Here is an 18,580-nt window from a genome sequence, read left to right as displayed (position 1 = left end):
GGTGGGATTTTAGCTCCCCAGAGCAGGGATCAGTCTGTACCCCCTGCATTGGAAGGTGAAGGCTTAAACCATCGGACCACCAGGGAAGTCCCTAAGCCTAATTTTTTTTAATGCTCAAAATAAAGGAGAGAGTTTCTCTAGTGTTCAAGTGACCTGACAGCCTCTGGGAATGAAATGAGTAGGGTCTACAATTTTTTTCTCCTAAGAACCATCCCTCTGGGTTCTGCCCACTACACAGAACCACCTACCAGATCAGCATGAACTGATCCAGACTGGTAGGTAGCAGTAGTAGCAGCAGAGATGGGGGGACATTTTTTTTTAATTTAGGGGACTTCCCTGGTGGCTCAGTAGATGAGAATCTGCCTGCCAATGCAGGGGACACAGGTTCCATCCCTGGTCCAGGAAGACTCCACATGCCGAGGAGCACCTAAGCCAAGGCACAACTACTGAGTCTGTGCTGCAGAGCCAGGGAGCTGCAACCTCAGGCCTGTCGCAACTACTGAAGTCTGAGCATCTAGAGCCCGTGCTCCATGACAAGAGAAGCCACGGCAATTAGAAGCCTGGGCGCAACCACCAGAGATGTCCCTGGTCACTGCAACTAAAGAAAGCCCTCAAAGCACCAAAAGACTCAGCACAGCCAAAAACAAAACAAAATTTTTAAAAATTATTTAAGACCCCAAATGGCCTGTCGGTGTTTCTGTCTTCTAAGGGAAGGCAGAATTCTTATCAAATCATTACAGATCCCTTTTTCTTAGAGGGTGGTGGCTCTCTAGGGCCCGAGAAGGAAATTAGACTGTGCTGACATCATTGCAGTCCAGGATTTTTGGTCCTGAAGGGGAGAGGCCTCCAAGGGATGATGATGGGTCTGGAGGAGGGACTGGTAAACTGAGGACAGCCGCTGGAGAGCAGGTGGGCGGGGACAGCAGCAGAGGACCTGCTCGAGGCCCCAGCCTAGGATTCTGGGATCTGAATCCAAGTTCAGAAGTGATGCTGGCCACCCCAGGGCCTCGGCCCTGTTGAGGACCTAAATGAGTGGGGGAGCGGGGGGGCGGGTGGTGGGATTGTGGCAGAGGAGAGCGGGCTGGAATGTGGGAGGAATATGGTTCTTTGTCCAGGAGCAGGAGGCTTGGAACTGGGCAGCCAGGGCACATAGGGGCTGGGACCAGAGTGGCCGGGGTGGGGACCAGGGTGGGGGACTGGGGTAGGGGTGTCAGTGGGGGATCTGGGCCAGGTGGGAAAGGGATAGCTGAAGAGAAGCTGTCTGATATTTATTTCAAATGCCTGTGGGGCTGGGATGCAAGTTCTGCATCTCTGTGAACCTTTGGCAGAGTCTATAAGTACGGTCCATCTGCGAATGATCACTTGGATGCATTAGAGCAGAAGGCCTGGGCGGAGTACAGGATACACAAACCCAGCGTGGCGAAAGGATTAATTGAAACTGATGAAACTCCTCTAAGGTGGAAATAATGACCGAGCAGGTACTGTGGAGCCTTCCTGTTTGGTGTTATCGTGCCTTGGGCAGCAGGAGTTGATGCGTGGATAGCGGGGCACAGAGCAGGCAGGCAGGACACCTGGCAGTGTTGGAAGAGGGGACCATCCCTGCATGCAGCCATCGGCACCAGGCCTGGCAGCCACCAGCCCAAGCCTGGCCCACCATCCTGGGCCACTGAGGTGACGGTCACAGAGAAGAGCAACACCCTCCTTCAAGCAGCCGGGGGAAATGCTGAGGCCTCTGGCCAGGCTGATTTGCAAAGGCCCTGGTTGGCGGCATTGGGATCCTCAGGGACAGCACAGGGGCTCGTGGCCCTTTGCCTCCAGCCCTGTTGCCCGGAGGAGGATAAGAGAGTGAAAGCAAAGACAGAAGAATCCAAGGGATCCGGTGATGACCTCGGCTTGCGTCTTTTTGATTAAATATCTTTTGTAACATGAGTCAGTAAAAAGCTGAAGGTTTTTTTTAAGAAAAAAGCATTAGTGATCGTGGCTCTTGGGGATTAGAAGAGAGTGTGGAGACAAAATAGCTGACAGTGGTAAAGAGAAGAGTGACTTGGAAAGGACAGTTAAGAAATGAGCAAAAGCAGGAGCTTAGATGCAGAGGAGCCTGCAGAACATACTACCCATCTCACCTAGCGTCACACACCACCTCTGGCATCAAATTCCTGGAGAGACAGGAAAGCTGAAGGGAAACAGGGCTTTTCACTGTAAGTGGGGGTGGGCTGGAGCCCACTCCACCTGAATCACGAAGGACAAGGATCTCAGTTGCATTCTGGATTATTGCACTTTAAAAACAACAGTATTAATAGCTACTGTTCAAAGAGATCCTAATAAGCACCAAGCTCTGTATTAGGCACTTTATATATATTATCTCACTTAAACTATACAACCACGAAGAGTGGGTTTTATTAGCCCCTAATTTATTTGTATAATTTTATTGAAATATAGTGGAATTAAAAAGTTGTGCTAATTTCTGCTATGTAACAAACTGATTCAGTTATACACACACACACACACACACACACATATATATATATTCTTTTTCATATTCTTTGCCATTATGGTTTATCACAGGACATTGAATGTAGTTCCCTGGGCTATACATAGGACCTTGTCTTTTGTCCAGTCTCTATACAGTAGTTTGCATCTGTTAATCCCAAACTTCCACTTCATCCCTCCCGTACCTCCTTCTCCCTTAACAACCAACAGACTGTTCTCTGTGTCTGCGTTTCCATTTCATCCATAAATTCATTTATGTCATATTTTAGATTCCACATTTAAGTGAAATCATATGGGATTTGTCTATCTGACTTATTTGGCTTAGCATGATAATCTCTAGGTCCATTCATGTTGAGGCAAGTAGCATCATTTCACTCTTTTTTATGGCGCAGTAGTATTCCGTTGTATATATGGACCACATCTTCTTTATCTGTTCACCTGTCAATGGATATTTAGGTTGCTTCCATGTCCTGGTTACTGTAAATAGCGCTGCAATGAACATAGGGGTACATGTATCTTTTTGAATTATGGTTTTCTCCAGATAGATTCCCAGGAGTAGGATTGCAGGATCATATGGTAACTCTGTTTTTAGTGTTTTGAAAGACCTCCATAGCTGTTGCATTAATTTACATTTCCACCAACTCTGTAAGAAGGTTCCCTTTTTTCCACAGCCTCTCCAGCATTTGTTATTTGTAGACTTTTAAATGATTACTAGCCCCCACTTTAGAGATCATGGTTTTCATTCTGTCTGCTCTCTGATGGATGAGGATAAGAGGCTTGTGCAAGCTTCCTGATGCAGGGACTGGCTATGGGGGAAACTGGGTCTTGCTCTGGTGGGCAGGGCCATGCTGGGTAAATCTTTAATCCAATTTTCTGCTGATGGGTTAGGCTGTGCTCCCTCCCTGTATTTTGGCCTGAGGGGCCCAGTCCTAGGAGCTCCAGTCTCTATAGTAGGCTATAGGTTCTATAGGATGACTTCTTGGTGGCTCAGATGGAAAAGTGTTTGCCTACAATGCCGGCAACCGGGTTGGATCCCTAGGTTGGGAAGATCCCCTGGAGAAGGAAATGGCAACCCACTCCAGTACTCTTGCCTGGAAAATTCTATGGACGGAGGAGCCTGGTAGGCTAGGTTGGTTACAGTCCATGGGGTCACAAAGAGTTGGACATGACTGAGTGACTTCACTTTCACTTTCTATGGGATAATGGCAACGTCCTCTAAAAGGACTTATGCCAGCATGCTGCACCTCCCCAGACTGCTGCTGCTTGTGACCCTGGCCCCATGGAAGGCCACTGTTGACCCAGGCTTCCGCCGGAGACTCCCAAACACTCACAGGAGAGTCAGGCTCAGTCTACTGGGGGGTCAGTGCTCCTTGCTCCTGGGTGCTGGTGCACACAAGGTTTTGTTTGTGCCCTCCAGGAGTCTGTGTTTTCCCAGTCTTAGGGAAGTTCTGTAATAAAATCCTGCTGACCTTCAAAGTCAGATTCCCTGGGGATTCCCAGTCTCTTTACCAGATCGTCAGGTTAGGACGTCTGTTGTGGGGCCTCAAACTTTCACAACAGCTCAAGAACTTCTTTGATATAATGTGTGGATTGCTCACCCGGCAGCTCTGTAGTGGGGCTAATGTCAACCTAGAGGACTTAAGCCACATGCCACGCCTTCCAGGTCTGCTGCAGCCAGAGGCCCTGTCCCCAGGGGGGGCCGCTGCTGACCCGTGCCTCCGTAGAAGACCCTCCAACACGTGAGTTTGAGCAAACTCTGAGAGATAGTGAAGGACAGGGAAGCCTGGCCTGCTGCAGTCCAAGGGGTTGCAAAGAGTAGGACATGACTGGACAATTTAGCAGCAACAACAATTTAGAGATAAGAAAAGTAAAGCTCAGTGAGGTCCAGTGAACTGCCTCTTCACAAAACCAAAAAAATACAGAGACAGGGTTATAATCACATCTGCGACTCCAGAGACCACTTCTAATCAAATGTTGAAGGTTACAGTATGGTATCACCAGACTGCCTTGGCCAATTCCCCATTCATTCAGCACATTTTTTATTGAGCGCCTATAATGTTCCAGACACGGAATGCAGCAGTGAACCACATCTCTGCCCCCATGGAGTACAGGTTAAGACCTCAGAACCAAGGTGTACTAAGAAACATCCTACCAGGAAGAACACACACACCCACACACATGGTTTCCCCGCCACTGCGGCCAAGGGACGGGCCACTTCTTCCTCTTTCATTTTAATTTACTGGAATAAAAACCTATGCATGTAAAAATGAAGGGAGCTTACAAACTGATTTCCTCCCGCAGTATCATCCCTCCAAGAAGGGTGACTCAGGGCCCCTAATCCCAGCTCTGTTTCACCCAAGCTTTGAGGCATGATGGCCAGCTGGCCTGGGTCTCATTCACAGAGGGCGAAGTTGACTGCACGTGCTTCCCTTCCTCACCGCAGCCAGCTCTGCGCTAAGGATGGACCCAAGTTCATTCTCACCGTCAGTCTCTGTCAGCCCACCCTCGCCTCTCACCGTCTTCCCTAGAAGAAAGGCAGATGTCTTCACACCCTCCAACTAAACACGTTTTCCAACCTTTGTGACAAGAGAATTTTTGTTTGTTGTAGCAACGGGTCCTGACTTGCAGACTCTTCTCCCTGCTGGGCTGGGATAAAACAAACTTGGAACGATAATGAAAGAATTGCTGAAGTCACTGAACCAGAGCTGACTCCGAGGCTGGGGGCCTGGGGAATTCCTCCATCTGCCCAGGGGTCTGTTTTATCGCCTTCCTGTCTTTCAATCTGACTTTTCTTACTATGTATGAGTCAGCTTCCAGATTGCTCAGAAAATAGTCCTTTCCTTACTCAAAGGAGCTCAGTTCTGCTTGGTTCTCAAAGATGGAACAAGAGGATAGTTCTCTTTGACTTACCCTCTGAAGAAGATTTTTATATTAAAATAACCCCCTCGGAAATGGTATCCTTATCAGCAGTGCCGTACGGCCTCTACAGCAGAACAAATTAGCACTGAACTCTGTATGGCTTGGTCCCCATCTCTCATCACGGTAACTCTCAGGGAGTTGCATGCCTCCAATAAGATTCTAGATACCTCAGATGGGAGCTGGAGCCCCTGGTACAGTGGTACCCAGAGTTGTGCCAGGCACTCAGGCTGCTTAGTGCTTCTGGATTATCCAAAATAGCATATTCAGACTCAAAACAGGAAGAAAAAGAAAGATTTTTCCTCTGCATCTGAACATAATTTTGTGTAAACAATCAGCTCACACATCTCTGCTGCTGCTGCTAAGTCGCTTCAGTTATGTCTGACTCTGTGCGACCCCAAGACGGCGGCCCACCAGGCTTCCCCATCCCTGGGATTCTCCAGGCAAGGACACTGGAGTGGGTTGCCATTTCCTTCTCCAATGCATGAAAGTGAAAAGTGAAAGTGAAGTCGCTCAGTTTTGTCCGACTCCTAGCAACCTCATGGACTGCAGCCTACCAGGCTCCTCCGTCCATACGATTTTCCAGGCAAGAGTACTGGAGTGGGGTGCCATTGCCTTCTCTGCACTCATCTCTACAACAGGATAAAGACCAGATGTAGGCAGTGAGTACATCTTATCTGGAAGGAATAAGGAGTTTAACAAGATAAACATCTTGGGATGTGATAAAACCCAGAGACTCCTTCCTGGGCTGTCATTAATTTTTTTTTTTTAAATCCAGCAATATGTGACTTATCAGAGAGATTTATATTCAGCTGAAAACAAAGTTATTTTGAGCTGAGCAAATGAAAATGCTTAAATTACAGTGGCACAGAATGAACTTTTAGCATATCAATGGATGTCTCATTAAATTTCTCAAGGACAGTGATTTTCTGAGGACAGGATTAAAAGGAAATCTTTTGTGATGTCAGACTCTACCTAGGGCCCAGCACCCATAGGAGTTCAAATTTTATTTATAAAAACAAACTTATTTTAAAAATTGATTTATTAAAGAAACAAATTGCACTGAAAACATGTCAGGCACTATTCTAAGTGTTTTACAACTATTTACTCATGTTCCTTTCTCTTTCTGCTTTGAGGTCAAGTGTGTTGTTTAGCAGAAGCAATAGCATAAATGAAGAAACTCTGAGCATCCTGGCACATCTGCGTCAACCCTGGCCGCACTGACCCCTCTGCTCGTGTTGATGTCTGTTCCTAAGCGTTAACTCCAGACCCAGGCTGTGACCAGGTCAGAGTTCCTCTGTCAGGCACGGCTTTTACCATCTCATCATCTGTCTTCATAACAAGCTCCCCAGCCCCTCCCATCTCTGACTTGTGCCCTCTGTTGTTTTCAGGCTGAACCACATAAAACTGCTAATCTTTGTTGCTGATGTTTCAGCTGGTTTCGTTTTATTTTTAAAAAATGATAATTTCATGCAATTCAACCTTATGCTGTCTACATTTTTAAAAATCGAGGTATAGTTGATCTGGGGGCTTCCCAGTGGCTCAGCAGTAAAGAATCTGCCTGCAATTCAGGAGCCACCGGAAATGTAGGTTCGATCCCTGGCTCTGAATTATCCCCTGGAGGAGGGCGTAGCAATCCACTCCAGTATTCTTGCCTGGAGAATCCCACAGACAGAGGAGCCTGGCGGGCTACAGTCCATGGGGGCACAAAGAGTCGGACATGACTGAAGCAACTTAGCACCAAGCACCACAGTTGATTTACAATATTAGTTTCAGGTACACAACATAGTGATTCATAATTTTTACAGATTATACTCTAGCTCAGTTGGTAAAGAAACAGCCTGCACTGCAGGAGACCCTGGTTTGATTCCTGGGTCAGGAAGATCCGCTGGAAAAGGGATAGGCTACCCACTCCAGTATTCTTGGGCTTCCCTTGTGGCTCAGCTGGTAAAGAATCTGCCTGCAAATCTAGATCAAGACCTAGATTCGATCCCCGGGTTGGGAAGGCCCCCTGGAGAAGGGAAAGGCTCTCCACTCCAGTATTCTGGCCTGGAGAATTCCATGGATTGTACGGTTCAAGGGGTCACTAAGAGTAGGACATAACTGCGTGACTTTCACTTTTTTCATCAGTTTAGTTCAGTCGCTCAGTCGTGTCCAACTCTTTGCGACCCCATGAATCGCAGCACACCAGGCCTCCCTGTTCATCACCATCTCCTGGAGTTCACTCAGACTCCCGTCCATCGAGTCCGTGATGCCATCCAGCCACCTCATCCTGGGTCGTCCCCTTCTCCTCCTGCCCCTAGTCTCTCCCAGCATCTTAGTTATTACAAAATATTAGATATATTCCCCATGCTATACAATGTATCCTCATAACTTATTTACCCTCTACATAGTAGTTTGTTAATTCTACCCCTATCATGTCCCTCTCGTCTTCCTTCTTCCTAGTGCTAACCACGAATTTGTTCTCTGTGTCTGTGATTCTGCTGCTTTTTTGTTATATTCACTAGTTTGTTGTATTTTTTTAGATTCCTCATAAAAGTGATATCATACTCTATTTGCCTTTCTCTGTCTGATGTATTTCACTAAGCATAATGCCCTCCAAGTCCACCCATCAATGTTGCCTGCATTTTAAAGAGCAACGGGCTGCTTGGAGTGGTCTGAGTAACTTGAAGTACCTAAACTCTTTAGGTACCTGAATACCTAAAGTCCCAGAGGTAGTCAACAGCAGTCCCTGGATTTAAAATCCTTCTGAACTTACTAGTATGCTACTTTTAGCTACATATTAAAACCTTGCACTCAAAAACAGCTGCTGGAGTTTGAACATCAGATAATTATCCACTTAAAGGCCTGTGACTTTGGGATGAAGACTTTCTCTCTGTGCTTCAGTCTTATCATCTGTAAAATGGAGATAATAATAACGCAGTATTGTCCAATTTATAGGGTGGCCTTGAGGACTGGATGAGGAAACCGAAGTACAGATTTAGTGTCAGCCACTTACAAAGGTCTGTCTAGTCAAGACTTCTGGAGAAGGCAATGGCACCCCACTCCAGTACTCTTGCCTGGAAAATCCCATGGACGGAGGAGCGTGGTAGGCTGCAGTCCATGGGGTCACTAGGAGTTGGACACGACTGAGCGACTTCACTTTCACTCTTCACTTTCATGCACTGGAGAAGGAAATGGCAACCCGCTCCAGTGTTCTTGCCTGGAGAATCCCAGGGACGGGGAAGCCTGGTGGGCTGCCGTCTCTGGGTCGCACAGAGTCAGACACGACTGAAGTGACGCAGCAGCAGCAGCAGCAGCAGTCAAGGCTATGGTTTTTCCAGTAGTCATGTATGGATGTGAGAATTGGACCGTAAAGAAAGCTGAGGGCCGAAGAATTGATGCTTTTGAACCGTGGTGTTGGAGAAGACTCTTGAGAGTCCCTTGGACTGCAAAGAGATCCAACAAGTCCATCCTAAAGGAGATCAGTCCTGAATATTCATTGGAAGGACTGATGGCTGAAGCTGAAGCTCCAATACTTTGGCCACCTGATGTGAAGAACTGACTCACTGGAAAAGACCCAGATGCTGGGAAAGATTGAAGGCAGGAGGAGGAGGGGATGACAGAGGATGAGATGGGTGGATGGCATCACTGATTCGATGGAAGTGAGTTTGAGCAAGCTCCGGGAATTGGTGACGAACAGCTAAGTCTAGCATCCTGCAGTCCAAGGGGTCACAGAGTTGGACCCGACTGAACTGAACTGACCGACTTATTAAGCACTCTATCACTCTGTAAAGTAAGCTATTATCTTCATATTGCCTTTGAAACTTTACCCTTGCTTGAGTAATAATACACACACACACATACACACAATCTTTGTCTGCTAATATGTTGCCCTCGAACTGAGAAACTCAATAATAAACTCAAATCATGATGCCAAGGAGGTCGGAGATGAAGGATTAACAGGCCGAGAGGTAGTCTCACAATTTCCGCCCGTTACTGGGGCTGAACCTGCAGTTTTGCGTTACAGTATTAGATTTTCTCCCCCTCTTCTTAATTTTTTTCAAGAGGGAAGAGGAGGTTGTCACGCCTAGGGACTACAGGTGTGATTTATCATTCTCGATCTGAGCCCAGGAGTCTCCAGACCAGGTGAGTGATTACAGCCGGAAAAGCTAGGGCCCCAGAGTAATTCTGGTAAACCGCCCCTAAATCCATCCTGGGGGGGCGGGGAAGGGGGAGCGGGAGTTGGGGAGGAGCGGGAAATTCCCCTACTTTAAAGTCTAGGAAGCCTGGTCAGGCTGACCCCGGGGCGGGGCTGCGGGGCAGGTGAGGAAATCCCCATCTTCCCCGTCCCAGAAAGCGCTCAGGTAGAAGTCGCACGTCTAAAGCGCGCGGGGGCGTTTTCCCCAGGGTCGGTCACCGGGCAGGGGCGGGGAAGTCTGGGCCGGCGGCCCCTTTAAGGCCGCGACCCACGTGCCCCGTGACGTCAGAGCAGGAAGTGTTTGAGGAAGTGGCGCCCGTCTCGCGGCTCTGAGGGCCCCGCGCGTTCATGTCTTCGGGGCGGCGCCCGCGCCCCGCCGCCAGGTGAGTGCCTCGGGCGGGCGCCCCCGCTGTCACCCGCACCTCCGTCTCCGAGGCTCCCAGAGACGCGCGTGACCGGCCCCGAATCCGTGCCTTCCCGGGCGGGGAGGGCTGGGAGGCCCCGGCGGGGTGGTGCCGGGCGGGGGCCCGGAACACGGCGGTGATTAGTCGGGGCCAGCGGGGAGGCGCCGGAGCGGGGGGCTCAGCCCGGGGATCCCCTGGCAGGTCCTGGGTGCGGGGGCGCCCTGTCCTGGGGGGGACCCCCACCCACCTCTTGCTACTTCGGGGTGAGGTGGATGGGGGGCTGCGAAAGACAGGACTTTGCTGCCCAAACGAAAACCAGACCCAGCCACCTGCTTTTATGTACGGAGATGAAAAATCAGTTCCGATTTTTCTTTCCCATCGAAGCGCTGTGGCATCTCTTAACCTTGTCCATCTTCCCACTTTTCCTTAACCATCACCTTTTGTTCCCCCCCTCGCCCCCCACATTGCTTGCAGCGTTAGCAGGACTTCAGTATGAGCTGGTCACCCTCCCTGCCAACCCAGACATGTGGGGCCTGGGAAATGAAAGAGCGGCTTGGGACAGGGGGATTTGGGAACGTCATCCGATGGCACAATCAGGTAGGCTCTGTGCTGCTGGGAGGAGCCGGGGGGGGGGGGGCGGCAGGGTTAGGGGGTGCAGACTAAGTCTCACCCCCTACCCACCCTGTGAATGGGGCTCACCTTGGCCCTGGGCTTCTTGGGAGAGAAAGGGCCTGGGAAGACAGCCTCAGGTCCCCTAAGCTGACTAGGTTAGTGGTCTCCAAGCTTTACTGACTATGTCACCTAAATAAATAGTAAAAAAAAAAAAAAAAAAAGTTAAGTTTTCAGCTTCAAATATATATTTTAAAATTACATATCTTTGCTAACCTAATATTATCACCTACTAATATATTGTGTAGTTGACTCATTGGAAAAGACTCTGATGCTGGGAGGGATTGGGGGCAGGAGGAGAAGGGGATGACAGAGGATGAGATGGCTGGATGGCATCACCGACTCGATGGACATGAGTTTGGGTGAACTCCGGGAGCTGGTAATGGACCGGGAGGCCTGGCGTGCTGCATTTCATGGGGTTGCGAAGAGTCGGACACAACTGAGCAACTGAACTGAACTGAATATATTGTGTACTAATGTATTAAATGTTATGAAACATGCAAACATGTTTTCACACTTTAGAAAAATCTTAAGTGTAAAAATAATAAACCATTTTTAAATGTTTTAAAAGTTAATTTAAAAACCATTTTAAATACTTAGCAGTTATGGTGTCTTCCCAGTGTTGTTTGCAATACCTCACAGTGAGAGTTATACAGAACCACGTGAAAATGAGAATTATCGTTGAGGATGATGGGTGAACATGCACGTTTCAAGTAATCTTTATAATTTGAATTCTTTGGGCCGATTTTACATCTCATAGATCCTCATTGTTTTCTTAATGTCTTTGACATGTGAATTTTTCACCCCACAAGCGTTAGGGCTTCCATATTCCTGTCTGTCCTGGTGATACATGGACTGAAATTCTCCACAAGAATCTCTTTAAGCCACTCATCCATTTTATGAGAGTCCTTTTATTAAAATCCTGGAATGCAAAGTCAAGTGGGCCTTAGGAAGCATCACTATGAACAAAGCTAGTGGAGGTAATGGAATTCCAGTTGAGCTGTTTCAGATCCTAAAAGAAGATGCTGTTAAAGTACTGTACTCAATATGCCAGCAAATTTGGAAAACTCAGCAGTGGCCATAGGACTGGAAAAGGTCACTTTTCATTCCAATCTCAAAGAAAGGCAATGCCAAAGAATGTTCAAACTACTGCACAACTATACTCATCTCACACGCTAGCACAATAATGCTCAAAATCCTCCAAGTCAGGCTTCAGTAGTACATGAACCATGAATTTGCAGATGTTCAAGCTGGATTTAGAAAAGGCAGAGGAACCTGAGATCAAGTTGCCAACATTCACTGGATCATCAAAAAAGCAAGAGAGTTCCAGAAAAACATCTGCTTTATTGACTATGCCAAAGCCTTTGACTATGTGGATCACAAGAAACTGTGGAAAATTCTGAAAGAGATGGGAATACCAGACCACCTAACCTGCTTCCTGAGAAATCTGTATGCAGGTCAGGAAGCAACAGTTAGAACTGGACATGGAACAACAGACTGTTTCCAAATTGGGAAGGGAGTATGTCAAGGCTGTATATTGTCACCATGCCTATTTAACTTATATGCAGAGTACATCATGAGAAATGCTGGGCTAGATGAATCACAAGCTGGAATCAAGATTGCCAGGAGAAATAATCAATAACCTCAGATATGCAGATGACACTACCCTTACGGCAGAGAGCGAAGAAGAACTAAAGAGCCTCTTCATGAAAGTGAAAGAGGAGAGTGAAAAAGTTGGCTTAAAGCTCAGCATTCAGAAAACTAAGATCATGGCATCCGGTCCCATCACTTCATGGCAAATAGATGGGGAAACAGCGGAAACAATGTCAGACTTTATTTTGGGGGGCTTCAAAATCACTGCAGATGGTAATTGCAGCCATGACATTAAAAGATGCTTGCTCCTTGGAAGAAGAGTTATGACCAACCTAGACAACATATTCAAAAGCAGAGACATTACTTTGCCAACAAAGGTCCGTCTAGTCAAAGCTATGGTTTTTCCAGTAACCATGTATGGATGTGAAAGTTGGACCATAAAGAAAGCTGAGTGCCAAAGAACTGATGTTTTTGGACTGGGTATTGGAGAAGACTCTTGAGAGTCCCTTGGACTTCAAGAAGATCCAACCGGTACATCCTAAAGGAGATCAGTCCTGAATATTCATTGGAAGGACGGATCCTGAAGCTGAAATTCCAATACTTTGGCCACCTGATGTGAAGAACTGACTCATTGGAAAAGACCCTTATTCTGGGTAAGATTGAAGGCAGGAGCAGAAGGGGACGCCAGAGGATGAGATGGTTGGATGGCATCACTGACTCGATGGACATGACTTTGAGTAAACTCTGGGAATTGGTAAAGGACAGGGAACCCTGGCGTGCTGCAGTCCATGGGGTTGCAGAGTCGGGCACGACTGAGTAGCTGAACTGAACATATTAAAATCGGATGATACTGTCTGTAATTCTACGTAAGTGGGGCGCTCGGAGCCTCCGGCCTGTCCCCACCGGCCCCTGTCCGCCCCTGCTGTTGGAAAGCCCGTTGTCCTCGGGATCCCCCGAGTGTCAGAAGTGGCGCGCAATCTGACAGACACTCTGAGCGTGGTGCTGCTCAGTTAATAGCGGGAGAGCTTCATTTCCTGTGTGTTTTTTTTTTTTGATTCCTGTTTTGAGTAACCCCTGCTTATACCCAGTTTGGAGACCTCTGCTCTGGGGAACCCTCACTTACCCTATAGCTAATACTAGCTTCTTAACCCAAAATTCAGACACACTGAAGCCCTTGAGGGAAGGTACCCACTTTTAATGAAGGGCCTCCAGCATCTTTCTGGACTTGAAGAGATGGTGGATTATTCCCAGGAGCCTGGCTGCAGCCAGCAGGGAGAGTCATGCTGGCCTCCGGCCAGTCACAACAGAGGTCGTCTCAGACCCCCAGCCTCCCCTATCAGCTGGAAGACATGGAACTCTGAATGGGTGGAGCAGCTCCCAGTGGGTGGAGCAACCCCTAGAGGAACGTGGGGGCCAGAGGACAGTCCTGCAGGTGGTAGTTACTCAAAGTCACCAGGGAAACTCCCGATGCCAGCAAACCCCATGGCTGCGAGGGAAGGGGGGTGCAGCAGAGCCCTGGCATCAGGACGGAAGAGCTAGCTTCTTCCCCAGTTCAGTTCAGTTGCTCAGCCGTGTCTGACTCTTTGTGACCCCATGGACTGCAGCACGCCGGGCCGCCCTGTCCCTCACCAACTCCCGGAGCTCAGCTCCTTGCTCAGCCCCACACAGACCTGGGCCGGGGCCTTCAGAGTCTCGGCTCCAGCCCACGTCCCACCACAGCCTCATCTCGGCTTCCTTGAGAGAGAGTTCTGTCAGGACGGGCCACTGTCTGCTCTCTCCACCCCCGGGGGCCCCCGTGTGCTCTCTCGGCTTGGGGTACGGAGAGAGAGAGAGTGTGTGTGTGTCTTCTATTTCAAATTCCTTCTCCTGTTCAAAAACCTTATTTAACAAAACAAACCAAAAGCCAAGCTCTCCTGCCGTCTGGGGACCCTGCCCTCCCTGCCTCTGCCCTTTGGGTTCCAGCAGGTCAGTCAGCGAGGCCCACCGGTGGAGTCAGGGGTCGGTTCTCCCTGAGCTCCTCAGCTTTCTGCGCAGCCCATGTGTCTGTGGAGGAGGGCTCCCATCAGCCCGGACCCTGTCTGCCTTTGGGCCTCTTCCAGTTCCCTCACAGAAACTCTATGTTGTACATAGAGTTTGTTGTACTGTTGGGTGCCCAAGAGTCAGCCACTGTTTGATGAAGGCCTTTTTGGAAAAAGGAAAGCACCACTAATGAAGTATTATAAATGTAAGTTCCCAACTATGGTCATCACAGCCTGGGAGAGGGACCCCAGGGCTCTGAGACCTTACACTGGGGGTCGGGAAGGCTGCCCCGGGGGGCATCGCCAGGCGGGAGGAACAAGCAACCTGAAGGTTGGTGGGCGCTGGCCAGGTGGGGAGGGTGAGAAGAGGGTCCAGGCTGAGGGGGCGGCCTGTTCAGAGCCCCTGCTAAGGGTGGGCCCTGGCCATCGGGTGTGAGTGGGTGGGCTGACGGGGGAGCTGGGTGCAAGGGAGGCTGATGTGCAGAAGGTGGGTGCTGCTGCAGGGAGCCCTGCTTTGGGCTGGGGGGACACATGGGAAGGGGCCCAGGCAGTGCTGGGCGGGGCAGTCAGCTCTCCCCAAAGACATCCTGATTTCTACCGGGTAACAACTCCCACCTGGCTTATTTCAAACCACTGGTGGCTTGACCACCTTTCTTGGCAAATTGCTGGATATTAGCCGTCAGCTCTTGGGGTGTGGTACTGGGACCCCGCTCACCCTGCTTCGTCCACTGGGGAGACCAGTTACGAGGTTTCTGGAGTACTCCAGGCGTGAGATTGGATGGGGCTGATGGCTGTGGAGGTGGGCAGATTTAAGAGCTGTTTTCAGGGTAACAAGCGGCAGGAGGTAGGGGTGGGGTGGATGTGAAGGGCTGGGGGGAGGCGTCCAGCGTTCGCAGGTGTGTGGTGAGCACTTGGCTGTGACCTGACTCAGTCCAGGAAGCGCTCCAGGTCCTCCCGGGCTGTTCCCCCATCGGGGAAATCCCTGGGCTGATCTGGGTACTCAGGGGAGGGTTTTTCATCAGTGTCTACAATCAGAACATGAGCGGCGGGTTCTCTGGGAGACCCCCTTGCCTACCAAGCCTCTGGAAGAAGGCACCCAGGAGAGGGGCAGATATGTAACTCCAGTCGGGCGGAGTCACGGATTCTACTGGACGTGACAGCCACGCATGTTTTCCTAACGCTCCATGTGCCTTGTCCATAAGAGAGAATATTTCTGCTTCCTCAGAGGAGTCACATGAGAGAGCCCAAGCATTGGCACCCTCATTTGGAAGAGAGACACCTAATGATCAGACCCACGTTTGTGGAGAGCACACCGCGTGGGTGAGACGTTTTGCCTGCTTTGTCTCCAGTCTGCACGGCAGCCCCCAGCAGGAGTACTGTTGTTCTTACTCCCATTTCGTATCCGAGGAAACTGAAGTGTAGAGAGGTTAACCCCTTCCCAGAGAGGCTGAACCCTCCTAGTAGGTAAAGGAGCCAGAATCGTCTGAACCTGTTCCTCTTTGAATCCTAGCCTCGTGCTTCGTCCACTGGCTTGTGGCTTCTCCAAGGTGGGGATCCAAGGTCAAGGACACCCCCGGGAAGGCTGAGTTTTGTCCACCGTCAGTCTAAACTGTTTGGAAGCACTATAGTGAGAACCCCCACTTTGGATGACTGAATATGTAGGTCTTCCTTGCTAAGCAGAGACCCTGAGAATGAGTTTCGGAGGGAGGAAGGGCAGTGGAACAAATGACCCCACCCGCCTCCCTGAGTGTTTTGTCGAAGTGTGGGCTTCGACAGTCCCTGCTGTGTGGGTACTCTCTTAAATCTTCAGCCCAAGTACTGTCTAGAAGGGCTGGCATTTTCAATAGGATGTTTTTTTAGACACAAATGGAGAAGGAGAAGACGAGGTGACCTCAGTGACCTCAGCTGCAACCTCTTCCAGGACTGAGAGCTTGCATCACACAGACCCGGGCTTGGGTCCCGGCTTTGGTGTGGGCAGCTTTGGGGCTTTGCGCCACAGCCTCCCACGTAGATTTGGAAGAAGCTAAGATACTGATCCCTTCTGCTGTCAGCCTGTCTGGGCCAAAGGCCTCCAGAGCGCCTTGCAGACATAAGCACTGGCATCCTGGGTCTTAGACGAGTGAGACGCCCCAGGACGCCTTGCTACTGTCACATCCTCCACGCGCTGGAAAGTGCTGCCTGATCCCTGTGGACACACTGGTCACTGCTCGAGAAGTAGGGCCAGCTCTCCCTGTCCCCTCACTGGGCGATACTACGCTCGCTGCAGCCTGTGTCTTCAAATCTTACAGGCTTTGAGCGCTGGCCTGAGCCATCAGGGGTCCATCTTTTTGACGATCCTGACTTACTCTGCTCACGCTCTAGTCAAGGGAGTGAAATGGCTACTCAGGAACATATCAAACAGGTGTAAATACGAGCACCAGATTGTGCAGAAATCGTCACAGCTCTTGTTTAGCGAGGGTGTCATCGCCAGGCGTGATGGGTGCCTTATCCACACCGCCTCCTGCGTGCTTGGGTGTGATAGGAGGATCCTCAGGCAGGATTTGATGGGAGGTGGGATATCCCTGCCTGGAGAATCCCGTGGGCAGAGGAGCCTGGCAGGCTGCAGTCCATGGGGTCGTGCAGAGCTGGATGTGCCTGAAGGGCCTTGGCACGGAGCATGGGCTGCGTGCAGTGCCGAGGGGCAGAGGCGGCAGGTGGCGTGGGGAGAGGAAGGAGGAACGCGCTCCAAGCCCCCGAGAGCCCCATGCTCTGTCTCATTTAACCAATAGTGCCAGAAGGGGTATGGTCACCCCCATCTTGTGGATAAAGACCTAGAGGCTTAGGTGATGAGGTTGAGGTCACACATTAACCAGGTGAGACGTGAGGGATCATCGGTGATCTGACCTGCTTCCTCCCGAGCTCCTGTGGGTGGGTCTGGAAACGAAGGGAGTGGGCAGAGTTAGCTGGCTGACCTCAGCCTTCTGACTCTGGGCCCTCCTTCCCGAAACACTCATCTGGGAGGGAGGATCCGAGAAGGAACACGGAAGGTGTTTCCAGCCCCCCTCTTAGACCACAGAGGCCTGTTGAGTGATTGCCTTGGTAATAGGAGGTGGCTTCGTGACCCAAGGGTATGGACAGACCCCTTGGCTCCCTGTTCATGGCCCCCCAGCCATTAGAAAAAGGCCGCCAGGGAGGCCAGCGGCTCCTTCAGAGGCTGGCCTTCAGCTCGCTTCTCCTGTAGTGCCGTCCAGGGGTCCAAGGAGTCTGGGGGAGCCTGTCCCCCCAAGCTGCCCCCACTTCAGAGTACACTCACGTGTGTACACAAAAGGCAAAAAGGTCGCAGAGACTTGAAGGACCTTCATAATCAGCTGCCTTCGATGGAGATACCATCCTGGGGCCCCTTTCTCTATTTTCTCCAGATACACCACTTTTAAATTTTGTCCCAACTTCCTAGGAGTTGGGTACTGAGATGGTTCGGGCCAAGTCTGGGATTCCAGAGAACTGAGCCAAGACTGGGAGATTCCAGGCCAAATAGAGTTAGTCATCCATACCCTGCGTGTTGTTGCCACCTGGGGACAGACACCCCCAGAGTTTCAAAATCATCTTCACAGTCTGTTCATGATTAATTGAATTTTGTTTTCCAGAGAACGTATGTGTTTAGCCACAGAAGGTCCTTCTACCTGGGTTTCTTTTTCAAGTGAAAGATTAATCATGGAAAGATGGGAATGTTTTAGAGTACTTCCTAGAGTGTCGCAGGGTAAGAGGTGACTGTCTGTGTGGGACCCTCAGGCCTGGGAAGGCAGGGTTTTTCCTGGCACCGCAGGACCATGCTGAGCTGCCCACTCAGTGTTGGGGCCTGTGCCCACTTAACCCCATGGTGTGTTCCGTGTTCGCGCCACGAAATTCACTCTCTAGGTTGAGTTTGACTGTTCTTTAGTCTTTAATATCAATCTCCAGTATCAGGGTCGATTAGTGGATTCTGGGATGGGCCAGGTGACGGCTGTGTGTGAGCTCCGGTGTTTGTATTGGGCAGGAAATCACAGCTATCTGCAGTCACCCAGTGTATATGCAGGCGGATTCTATAAAGTATTTCCTAAGGCAATTAATGTCTACCCTTTGGGTTTGACTTATCTCATGTTTTTAAGATTCATATATTTTCTTACTTATTTTGGCTGTGCAGTGTCTTCGCTGCTGCTCGGCCTTTTCTCTCGTTGCAGCAAGTGCGGGCTGCCCTTCATTGCGGTGCCTGGGCTCCTCACGGGCTGCCCTTCCTCGCGGTGCCTGGGCTTCTCACCGTGGCAGCTTCTCTTGTTGCGGGGCGCAGGCTCTGG

General features: G+C 50.0%; 1 protein-coding gene across 2 annotated transcripts in view; it reads left to right on the top strand.

The window, feature by feature from the left end:
• The first annotated feature begins 9,891 nt into the window (after positions 1–9,891).
• IKBKB (inhibitor of nuclear factor kappa B kinase subunit beta) overlaps positions 9,892–18,580 on the top strand; it is a 51,954-nt gene continuing 43,265 nt past the window's right edge. For both annotated transcript variants that reach the window (XM_068970001.1, XM_068970000.1), the window contains exons 1-2: positions 9,892–9,969; positions 10,465–10,587. In XM_068970001.1, coding sequence (XP_068826102.1) covers positions 10,483–10,587 — 105 coding nt within the window. In that variant the 5' untranslated portion in view covers positions 9,892–9,969; positions 10,465–10,482. The remainder of the gene's footprint in view (positions 9,970–10,464; positions 10,588–18,580) is intronic.

This window comes from Capricornis sumatraensis, chromosome 4 (assembly GCF_032405125.1).
Source record: "Capricornis sumatraensis isolate serow.1 chromosome 4, serow.2, whole genome shotgun sequence".
NCBI lineage: Eukaryota > Metazoa > Chordata > Mammalia > Artiodactyla > Bovidae > Capricornis > Capricornis sumatraensis.
This window is presented reverse-complemented; position numbering and strand designations above follow the sequence as displayed.